Source organism: Telmatherina bonti, assembly GCF_933228915.1.
Source record: "Telmatherina bonti genome assembly, chromosome: 11".
Taxonomy (NCBI): Eukaryota; Metazoa; Chordata; class Actinopteri; order Atheriniformes; family Telmatherinidae; genus Telmatherina; species Telmatherina bonti.
In genome coordinates this window covers 30,636,096-30,648,577 of record NC_136629.1, presented here as the reverse complement: position 1 = coordinate 30,648,577, position 12,482 = coordinate 30,636,096, and the positions used below count along the sequence as shown (strand labels likewise).

General features: G+C 38.3%; 1 protein-coding gene across 1 annotated transcript in view; it reads right to left on the bottom strand.

Moving 5' to 3' along the window:
• LOC306762203 (ankyrin-3-like) overlaps positions 1–12,482 on the bottom strand; it is a gene marked incomplete at its 5' end in the record, with an annotated part of 96,461 nt that overhangs the window by 60,945 nt on the left and 23,034 nt on the right. Inside the window, 3 exons of the mRNA XM_079248626.1 lie at positions 826–924; positions 3,048–3,146; positions 3,320–3,421. Of these exons, the coding sequence (XP_079104752.1) occupies positions 826–924; positions 3,048–3,146; positions 3,320–3,421 (300 nt within the window). The remainder of the gene's footprint in view (positions 1–825; positions 925–3,047; positions 3,147–3,319; positions 3,422–12,482) is intronic.

Sequence of the window (12,482 nt, the reverse complement as noted above, 5' to 3'; positions counted from 1 at the left end):
CTGAAGTCACGTGGGGTGTTCAAAATACTGCAGAATTTTTACTTCATCAAATTTTCCACAACGTGTGATATAAAATATCTTCACATGCCTCAAATACTGTGTCAGAGATGAAAAGCCGATAACTATCCCATGTCTTCTTTTATTTGACACATCCTGAAATGTTTTTTTTTTAATTTTTTTATTTTTTAATTTAGTCTTTCTTGTGATTTAATAAAAAGGTTTTCTCGTGTTTGGCAGCTCAACTCAACGTACTTAACATAATCAGACTGATTAAAAACAGCTTCTAAAACCTCAGGGTTTTCTGGAAAACTTGAAACTATCTCCAAAGAACTTTCATTCCTCAGAATTTAAAGAAACTAAACATTTTAAATAAAAACCATTTTCATCAGAAACTTGCCCTCTTGGTGATTGATATTTTTCTAAAAGAAACAAATGACCTGTCTTGGTGGAGACTACTCTGAAGCTGAAGACTTTTGTGTAGTTGTTTCATCGCTGTTGTGTCTTCAGCTTTGACGGAACAGGAGAGAAAGAGGTCTCATATCTTCCCTTTCACCTTGATCGGATAGAGTTAAATGTAAAATGCAAAGACAGCAGTTTACAGGAGAAGCCTAGTTGGCATGACGCCAGATTCTGTCAGCGCAAATCTTCCCACTGAGTAAGTCCCTCAATGTCACTGACTTCTTGATATCGTATCATTTTAACACGAGTACATTGCAGCAATGAAAGGATATTGTCTGCTTTAGCGTCTGAAAGCACGTCAGCAGAACCACGTTGTCTTTTTGACTCTGTGTGCATGTATGTATGTGCATACTGTGTATATCCCACCTGAGACTGTGCGTTGACATTGGCTCCATTAGTGACCAGCTCTTTGACGACTTCCGCTTGGCCGGCCAGCGAGGCTATGTGCAGAGCGGTGTTTCCTTTCTGGATTACAGGGAACAGCAGCAGGAATGCGTGTTAAGCTCTGGCTCACCTGTTCCACAATTTTACTTGTATGTGTATGTGTGACTTTCTGCCACTACATTCATATATATATATATATATATATATATATATATATATATATATATATATATATATATATATATATATATATATATATATATATATATGTATATATATATATCCAGGTCAGTATCCATGTGGTCCACTGAATCTCATCCCACAGATCACATGTTTGAACTGCGAGCATTCCAGCTCCAGCAGCCCCCCTGTTTGCACTTCCAACAATGTGTCACTTCCGATCACCCTGTCCCACACATAAGTGAGCCTTGGCCTTAAAATAAAACTACAGGAGGCTTTTTATGAACACGTACAGGTCAGTGTGAAGGCAGGGTTGACCCTCAAACTGTCCCCTGGCTGCATGATATGGGAATTTGCAAGCCACAAATTGGATTTTGTAATCAAAATGAAATATATGTCTGCTAATGCACAAAGCAGGCTAATAGGCAGATAAGACTTCAAATATATAAAGCTTCAAATGAAAACATTAAAAGAAGATGGCGTCAATACAGGATGGTATTGTTTTATGTTTGGCAATGATGTAAAGTTTTATGGATGTATATTAAATTTTGAATCCATTGTAGTGTTGTCACATCACCTTTACTTTTGGTTTGTCCTTAAAACCCCCCATAAAAGCAAATCTGATAATTATTACTGCTTGTGTGACTTTTCTTCCACCAGTCCCATTTACATCAGTATCTGGTGAAATAGTCACATTAGTCCTTCATCTACATCAGTGCCTCGTTTTTCACATTTCCGACTCAAGCAGAGTTTAATCAGAATAGTGAGCAGAGTCTAATCACAGAGAAAGTCTCCTGAACTTCTGAAATCCTCATAAATTTTAGCTCTGGTTTGACTCAAGTTTGTTTTAAAGCTGGCAGGTGTTGAAGAGGTGATGAGTGCAGTTATCTGCCATGTTGAACTCCTGTACATGAAACACGAAAACACACAAGCCTGCTGTTTATATACACACATGTTCACTCACAGGTTATTGTTACACAGCACTGTCATACAAAATAAATAACAGGAAATTCATCTCTAGGAGACAAAGTTGCACAATCAAAATCCTTAAAGTTACATACTTCAGTGCTCAATACTTAGGAAAAACCAGTGCAATACCTCTTACAATTACAAACTTAACTGTGTATTTTCCCAGTCCAGTGAAACATCACAAACTACAGTACGCCCAATTACAAGCTCAATCTATATCTGATAGTCCCAGCATTCCAAGCTTATAAGTAGCTGCGGGGGTAATGAGCCGAAGACAAGTCCTCTTGTTTAATTCTTCCCCATCAAGAGCAGCATAACGTCAAAAGGGCGTATACACAATTAACTCCAGCATCAAAGAGCCACCCAGCTTTAATAAAACACCATATGTTGCTATATTGAGATATTCCCATTGACACTGCCTTCACTAGCTGTAGAAAATAAAGATTTATGGCATTAGGACATGGGGACTCCAACTAATCCCTCTGCATCTTCAGGGTCACAAAAGAGGGATATTTTAATTGGGAAGAGTTTCTCCTTGATCTTAAATATTTCATTGTGTCTTGTGTTTATGTCAGCACCAGGCATGTGGCCTGCGGTAGAGAGGGTGAACCAGACAGCTAAATAGGAGTGGAAGCCTTCAAGGCACAAATTTGAATAATGTTTTGGTTCTGCTCCTCAACTCTTGTCAGTATTATAATAAAGATGCTATCTTTTTATGATAAATATACTGCACAGCAGATGAAATACCACTCCCCTGCTGTATGTTTGAATTTTTTTCTTATCACATGATACATTTCCAATTAAAACATTGCAATGAAGAACAATCAATTGGTTGTAATATCTACTTAATATTTTTCTTGCTTATTTCTCTTTGCATTTGCAGGAGCAGTCCCCATAGAGGTTATTAATTATTGATTGGGTATAAAACTCAAACAAGGGCTGCACAGTTTTGCTGTAGCTGCATACAGTTTAATTGTACACAGCAGCCATGTTTTGTGCTGGATCTAAATATAGTCCTTGTAACATCAGTAGGGATGTTATGGGGTGTGCCTTACCTTTGTGGCTGCATCTACAGTGGCTCCAAGCTTTAATAAGTCAGCAACAACCTCCACATGCCCCTCTTTGGAGGCCAGATGAAGAGCATTCAGACCATTCTGAGAATAGATTTGGAGAAGTTGGTGTAGCTCTAACACAAAGATGTTTTCCTTATATAGCTATTCTGAATCTGGCCGATGGAGCACTTAAGCGTATAAGCCTATTTAACTCTGTAAGAATGAGTTAGCATTGAATGTTTCTAAAAAAAAAAAAAAAAAAAAGAAAAACTTACCTGATTGCAAATGTTGATCTCAACCCCAGACTTGAGGTAGTCAAGAACCTTTTCAAGGTTTCCTGCCCGGGCAGCTCGCAGGTAACTGGCATTATTATCGGACTGGAAGGCACAAAAGAAGACAGGAGGAAGACAGAGAGAAGAGGTGATGGGTGGTAAATATCAAACTGTGACTGTTATGGTGAAACCCATAGGAGAACAAAAGTACATGCGTCACTGTACCAGATAGAACTCTGTCATAATTTGTCAGATATCCAAATGCATCTTGATAAAGGGAAAAATAAAGCCAATATCCACAAATGCGGTGCGTTCATTGTCACATTAAATGCTATTCAAGTCCGCTGAGTGTTTCAAAAATCACATTTCCAAAAGTAAATCCATAATAGAGTCCAAAGATCCACAACAACAATCCCAGCAATTCTCTCCACACATCCGTCAGATCCAAACAGCTTGTTGTTTCAGCTTGGTTAAATCCAAATATCTCTGATTCCCTGGTGTAGGAAGTTCAGTGACCGGGTGGTCCTTACAGCCACCACAGAGCCCTCCTCTTTTCTGTAGAGATCTCTGCTGAATTTACCAGTAAAGCAGGAGTGAGACCATGTCACCGTACTATGGGAAGCAGAGCACCCTCTATTCTGCTTGGCTGTCCTTTATTCCACTACAGAAATAGGGCTTTGCACACTAAAATAAAATGATGAGGCAAGCATGTTTTCAGCCCTGTAACAAACGTAGTGAGCATGTGCGTGTATGACAAACGGGAAAGGGAGGGAGAGCGAAGGAACAAAGGATGAGAGCAGAGAAGACAAAAAAATGAGAAAGCCTGGAAGTGACAAGAAGGGACGGAGATTCCTCCTGTCTGTGCTCATGTTAGCTCTCAGGACATTCAGTCTGACGTAAAATGGCACAGAGCAAACTTTGCACATTTTTTTCTTCCTTCTTCACAGCAGTGTTGCAAAAAGCTTTTTGTAAAACTCAGCACTGGAGCTGCTGAGTACAGGAGCAAGAGAAACTGTGATACGCTGCCTCATAATTGAAGCTCAAAACCTAAATTCCTTTGAATTATCTAAAGCCAGACCTGCTAAATTTAGCCTTGCACCCAGAGCCACTTGGGATAAACTCTGCAGGGCCAAACTGTACAATCGGTTCTCCAACATTGTACTCTCCTCCTTCTCCTCCTCTGCCATGCCTGTCTGAAAATAACCTGACCTAAAGCCAAAATGTGAGTGTACAAAACCTCCAGAATCAGATTGTTCCATTGATAATAAGGGTATAAAAGTATGAGAGGAAAATATTTGTGCACTTATGCATGTGTAAACAAACAAATTAATGGCAAATGAAGCCATGTTAACTGGAACCCGAGTCATTTCCTGATTACAAGAAACCATGAGACTAAATCTCATACAGTGTCTCTGCAGCCAATCAGCTCACATCTAGAGATGTCTTCCTCCTTTTTGCATACCCCATAAACTCTCAGAGGACTGTTTGACAGTGCTGAAGCACTAATGATATTTCTGTTCCTGTAGCCTTGAGAAAAGTCATGGCAGAGTTCAAGCTTTAACCAGCATGGTCACAGAAATAGCAAAAATGAGCTGTGGGTCATAAACAATTACAGGAAATATTCAGCAATTACCATTAATAGATCCACGTGGAGAAGTGATCCATAAATACAGATGTCCATCGTAAAACTTGCAATTATTCATGTAAGAGTGAGGTTCTGTGAACTGGTAACTCAGAGTTCATCTAAGCAGCTGCAAAGGAATAATTTATATTTGCAATGCTGTACAAAGAAATAAGCCACTGACCACAAAAATCGATCCTTTTTTGTGTGTGAATTTTATATTCTAACAAGTCTAACAAATAGCAGATATTCAAGGTAAATTTGTAAAGAAATAGAACTCCAATCAGAAGATTCAAGGTTAGAGGTGCAAATGAGATTAATGTTGTCAGAAAACGGAGGTCTAGTAATGGATAAGGATACCAAGAAATCAGTGACCTTCATGGTGACCCGTTACACACTTTGTCTCTCATTCAGCCAAACTGAAACACTAACTTTCTGTGTGCAACATCAACACAACATCTGAAGTAGACTCAGTGCAACATTATGTCTACATAATGGGATCGAAGTGACTCACAACAACTCACAAGTGTTGCCATGTTTGCATTACAACAATGCTGTAGTGAGGGGGAATCCACACAAGAAAGAAAGGAATATTAAAGGAGCAAGAACAAACTTTTTTTTTTAAATCTACAAACACATGTTCACACATTACAGTAACTTTTTCTTTATAATCCTTTCCTTCCTTCCAAACACCTGCTTTAAGCCATCTATTAGATATACATTACCAAACAGTGCTTGATGGCAGGTTGTTTTTTTTTCCTCATTTATATCTCTGTTCACGTAAAGTTGAGTTAACTGTTACCTGTGCTTGTGATGTGACCCTGCTCATTTATTTTTTCTAAACGTTATTTGTTGTTTAAACTTTGAGAGTGGTTCTTGACTCTTGGAGTGAATTTCCTGCACACATAACTTGTTTTCTGTTAAAACACAGATTTATTCCTTGAGTGACGCTAAAGTTTTATGACTCTTGCTGGACAGGCGGTTAGGAACTTACGCTTTATTGCTCTTTCACATAGTTGTGTTCTTTTAAATCCTCACATCTGGGATTAGCTTTGGTGAAGGAAGACCTCCAATTCTAAGTTTTTATAATTACAGTTTGTGTTAGAAGGAAACCACACAGTGTAACACCAACAAACACTTGTTGACAACATTTAGAAAACTTGTTTTTGTTGTGTAAAAGATCATATTTACTTTGCTTTCTGTACATTTTAAATGACTGGGAACCAGTTTGTAAATCTAACTTCAATATTAACCTTAGAATCCCATTTAAAAAATGACCTGTCTTATGTCCAGCTCCAACATGAGCTATTTAAGTCCTCTCTGATGTAATATCCAGTCTCCTGGCTGTGCACATTTGCAACAAATCCAAACAGTTGTCCTGTTTTTTTTTTTACATAACTGGGATCAGTGTTTATTAATATTCACACTGTGCATGCTAGTGTCATTCATAATGATCAGGCTTAGTTGCTGTGTGTCACCAAATCTTTAACTAGTTTAAAACTCTCTGATATGTTCAGCTTACACTGCAGGACAAGCAGCATGTATCATAAACAATAATATACACTATTAACCCTTTCATGCATGAATTAATAAAAAATGTGGCTCTTAAATACGGTATTTCACATCTACAGACATGTGCAATGATACTTTTTTGTTTATTACCATTATTGCCATTATTTGACTTTATCATGATTTATTATTTATTTTAATTTATTCTCTAAAATATTTATAAAATAATATATGATAGTAATTGTCATGGTGTAGAGACCATGCCTCCTAGTGAGTAGGTGAACCAGAATGGTGAGTGTCTAAATACCTTTATAGAGCAGGTGAAAAGACATGTACCATGTTACCATGTGTAGATACTTTGAAGGGGTGTTTCCTGTTCATGTTAATGTAACAGATCATGTCTGAAGGGTCTATGTTTTTATATGTATATATTGAGCCATGCTGGAATGTTTATAGCCTTGGCTAAATTTTACTGGCAGGTTGACGTACGCAGTAAATTTTGTGTCTGGGTAGAGTATTAATTGTAAAGTAAATGTCAATTAATGTAGGCTTGTCTTGTAGGAGGGGCCTCCAGTATAAAGCTGGAGGAGAAGCTTCAGGCAGGAGAGAGCATTTTGTTGTGATTGAGCCGCCATTGAATATCGCTTGTCCAACCGCTAGCTGGGGCATGGCTGACTCATGGGCTTTTATTTTGTGACTAATAAAGACAAGACGAAGTTGAAGAGCTGCGCTTCTGCAATTTTCTCCTACCACCACAGTCAGCCTCACAGTAATTATATTATGTAAATTTTCTGTAAAATATAGCTGTATCATTTTCTATCTATTTATCTTGAAGGCAAACTTGCGTAATTACACTGTATTCAATTATATCATATATTTATTTATTCTCCAGTCAGTGGAAACATATTGGATGACTCACTAACATTCACTGAAGTGGTTTATTTACAAAAATGCCATCCGCATTCATGAATATGCAAGAAAAAGCTTGTAAAAAGGCATCCACTATTAGTCCACTATGCATGAAAGGGTTAATATCATGCAAGACTAACATGATATGTTATACAACCTTCAAATATTTCAACACTAATATTTAATGAATGACTGTTGGTTGTTTTGTACAGACAGACAAGTACATAAATAAATAAAATATTTTACTTACACAAGGATAGGAATATTTTTGCATTTTAGATACAGGAGATGGAGTATAAAGAAACATAACAGTCAAAGAACAACTTCACAGCTTGTATGTAGTCACCATTTTGCTCTGACTCTTCAAATATCCCCCTTTGCCCATTGGTTCTTCCAAAAGATTAAGTGCTTCTCATCCTTGTTCACATTATCGCTCTCACTAGTTTATCTCTTTTTGCCTGTACTAAATACGTGAGACGAGTGAGCCCATCCCTCCATCCAGATCTCATCAAAGTTCAACACGTGTTCTCAGAGTCTTTGTGAATGAAGTATTATACATGACAGTACATGAGGTTAGCAAAAGAAATATCATTAAGCCTCCACAGATCAGACGTTTAAGGAAAATGGGCCATTAAAGTTGAGGTTAAGCCTGAAGGAAAGCATTAATTTAATATTAGATAGAGGGAACTGGATGAGGGAGACAAATCTGACACCCAAGTGAACACTGGTAAAGCTCAAAATTACACAGTCATACAAAATTACAGTCTTATAAAGCTACAAATGTAGCTAATTTCGAGGTAATACCTAATATAAGTAGAAACCAGTCCTCAGGTCAGAAACTGGTGAGTGTTTTTGCTCTTTAAAAGAGAGAAGTAATATTAAATGAATAACAGTGTAAGTATTTGTGTTAACATTTAAAGAGCTGTAATGTGCTGCGTTGATCACATCTCTGCACTTTAATATTTTAAAAAGATTTTTTAATTAAACTCTTTGAAAATATACAAACCACTATAATGCAGTATGTCAATTAACTAAATGGCAAATCCAGCAACCCAATCAAAAGAGGATGTTTTAGGTAAACACTTTGCCATTTAGCTATAGTGATAGTGATATAACTCTATATCACAGTCAAATAATGTGCAAATAGTATGTACAAAGTTTAGGAAAAATGGGAATGAAAGTATTTCTGTGAAATTAAAAAACTGTAGTTTTGACTGACACATTTGTGTGTGTGTTTCCAATAATAAAACTAATAATGTACATTTTAAATACAACCTATAGTGATTTTATTTCTCACTTAAAAACTTACTGGCTGTCCAATGCCCTACATGGTCACATCATATTCTAGGGGTGTCCGAATGTCAGAGAAAAGAATGTAATGCACTCAAAATTACCAACAATACATCTTGAAAAGTAGTGAGCATCGATGATGAGTCAACATAGACCACAATGCATTGCAAGCAGGAGCTCAAAACTGTGCAAATGACGTGAACAACAAAGCAGGTTAAAAAAAAAAAAACTATAAACTAATTTTTATTCTTTTTTACTAATTATATATGAAGCTAAGAAAGATTAACATACATTATATGGAAATAAAATATTTTTACACAAGTTTGGGTTGGATTTGGATCGGCATTTTCAAGTGCATTATGGTTGCCACGGTGATAGCGTTTCGTGACATGATATGCGGCAAACAGAAAATACCCAGTTTTGTCTCTGAACTACCAACATAATGAGTTGACTACATAATGTTATATATATATGTAGCCCCATGTCGCAAACGGGGGGTTAGGGACTAGTGTGGACATGAACACTATACTGTTACATGTTAGCTTCAAATGAAGCCTGAGTAGACCAGTTTTGTTGCGATTCCTTCACTCCAAGTGGGCTTCACAATGTTTTGAAACTGAAACAGTTGTTTCAGTTTCTGCTGAATCTGTGGTTGGCACTTTTGCTTTTAATGACATCAACACAGAGATAGTCGAGACTGAAAAAGGATGTTTAGTTTGTATAAAGACTGGTATCCCTTCGCAGCCAGACCACAATGACGTCGGCTTGGAACACTGTTCCAGGTTTGTAGCAAAACAAAATCTTGATATATACAAAAATAATTCATTCATAAAAACTAATGCCTTATAAGACTTTTTTTTCTTTACAAAATTTTTGTGCTGTTTGATTTCATTCACATAAAAATGTGTGTGTACAAACATGTTGCTTCCATTGCTACAAGTTCTGTGTGAACTATCAGGGCATAGAAGAGGAAAGCCGGACCAGCAGCAGCGGCATTGTTTCCCTTCATCCCCTGCTCTTCACAAAAGCTCCACAGCTCTGGTAGCTCAAATCCAGGGACACCAGTTAGAAACTACTGAGCAACCACAACATCACATCATATTATCACATTCTCAAACTGTGGAATTTCCCACACTCCTTCATCTAGATGGTTCCCACAGATGCCTTATTTACCTCTTGTGTCCCGATAATAAAACAAAATGAATTAATGTTGACATTTTGCTGCCAGAAAATCACTATCAAGGCATTCTGATGAATGGATGCAAATCATGTTATTGGCAAAGCAATAAATGGAAATCTATATAATAGGTTATAACATGAGGAACATCATCTGATTTACAGTTTAAAATGCACATATAGCACTGTATGTACAGTACAATGCTTGCTCACAGGTTTCATAGCTCTGTTTTGTGCTGTTAACCATACTTCACCACACATTTCATAGCAGAATAACAGTCAACTGTGTCATACTTTCTGGGGAAAATTAATATTTCAATGAACTCATAAGTGAGTGCATCTGATTGCAGTCCCTGTTAAACAGCTCCACTAAAATGTAAACAATAAAAACCTGCAGGATTTTCCACCTAAAATATTTTACTTTCTTTGATAGGGTCATGCAATGTAATGCTCATGCTTCTGCCTGTCAATAGCTATAGATGCAAGTGGTGTATCCCTTAATGCACTAGTAGACCTGAAATCAGCTATCATGGTTCAGAAAAAAAGCAACCTTCCAGCACATCTTAATTCAGATTTAACACACACACACACACAAAACACCGCTTGAAAAATGTAAAATTATTCCCTAGAGAAAAACTCATTGCACTTGTTAATAAAAACAGCCCAACTGCAGATAAAATGCTCGTATAAACATACACGCTTTGAGTACAGTTCATCTTAATGCAACAGATTAGCTGACTTTTCCTGCTCTTATACAAAATAAAAACCATTCTGTCCCAACAAGATAAGGTCAATCTAGTAGTCTTTTGCATTGTGACATTCACATCCACAATAGCCTCCTTAGCCTTTAAAAAAAAAAAAAGACAATATTGAATAATAACTACATCTAATTAAAAGAATACATTTTAAAATGCAAGAAAATAACTGTAAGCACTACTCACTTGGGTTAGAAAGACAGCACCCTCTTCCACAGCCATGTTCAATTTCTTTCCCTATTACTTCTCTCTTTCTGAACAACGAAGAGTGAAACCTGAGCTCAGGGTAGTCAGTCAGGCAAGCAGCCAAACAGCCAGCCAGTCATCTATTCAGTTTGTCAGTTAGCTCCTAACTCAGCCTCATGAACATCCATCCCACCCGGAGGAAAGTGCAAGGTGCCATTGGCTCAGGTAGCAGAGTTAAAACAAAAAAAAAAATCAAAGCAGGAAATGCTAGCTGTGAGGTTGGTGGAAACAGCAGCTTCTTCCGCTGTGTGGTCAATGCCCTGCACATCAGAGAGGTGGAGGGAGGGTAAAGAAGTAAGCATTAGAGGGTAAAAGATGAGGATGTCGGGAAGGAGGATGAGGAGAAGGGGGTTTATGCAACCCCTTGCAGTAGTGAGTAAACAAAGCGCTGAACGTCTCATAGTCTTTCACGCTGCAGAAAGGACACACGCCAAATCCCCTCTGCTCCCTCTCTCCCTCCCCATCCCTTCCCCATGTGCCTTTTTTTTATGAGTAAACAAGAGTAAATCCCTGCCGCCTTACAGAGGCCGGCCTCTGCCCCAGAAAGCACCTTCAAATGGGGAGGGTGAGGAAAAAGCACCCTGACTTACCATAATAGCTGAGCCTTCTCCCTCCCTCTTTGCCTCTTTCCTTTTCTTCTTTACCTTCATTTAGTCTGAGGGTGGGTAGGGGGTGTCAGCCTAATCTTGATACCCAAGGTTGTGTAGACAAGCAGGGAGAGGGGCCAAACTGAAAATAGCAGCTGAAACAAATACTTTCACCAAAATGCCCCCCTGTTATCCCACCCACTCTCCCTCTTTCCCTCCCACTCATTCTCTCTGGTTCACTCTCCCTGCCTCCCAGAGTCTGCCAGCATGCTGCTCTGTATTGTCACTCTGCTTATCAGCTTTTTTCCCTAAACAAAGACCAACGTTGGAGCTGTGCGTACACATCCAAACTGGGTTTGCTCTACCTGGCTGCATGCAATCACCCAGAGGGGGAACTGTATGTATGAGGGATTATATGAGTGTACTGTTGGGGGTGGGTAGGAGTGTAACAAACAATAACACCAGACGCTATTTTAGGGCGACTGACCTGTAAGGCCTCCCAATCGTCAATGGGGACACTTTAACATAGGATTAGGGGCTTTCCTTTAGTATTAGGGACACCCCCTGTCTTTCCACCTCTCAACCCTCATCAGGCATCATAGTGCTGCAGTCAGCTGAGTGGGAGCTGTGCATGAGCAGCTCACCCCCACTCTTTTCCCCCACACATACTGCTTACAGCTAAGCCCCAGCACAGTAAGATAGCATCCACATATGCTTATTGCCCAACTGGAAAATGGATTTTATTACTTATCAGCGTGCAATGGGAAGCATACCATGCAGTATCTAAGTTTGATCTGGAGCCATTACACCTGTGGGTGGAATGTCATCAGATTTTCTGTCTTGGAAGAATAAGGCCACCCACACTATTTCTTCTTCCACAATATTTTATCTATATGTTTGCTAAATAATTTATAAATAATAAGCTAAATAATTTCATCCACTATTACGATCACACACACTGAGGCCTCTTTTACCTTGTGAATTTTTCTAATACTTAGTCCACCTTTGGGAGAACTCTGGAAAACCTGGTGGGGAGTCTTTAGAAAATATTTAGACCAAAACAGATCAAGTCA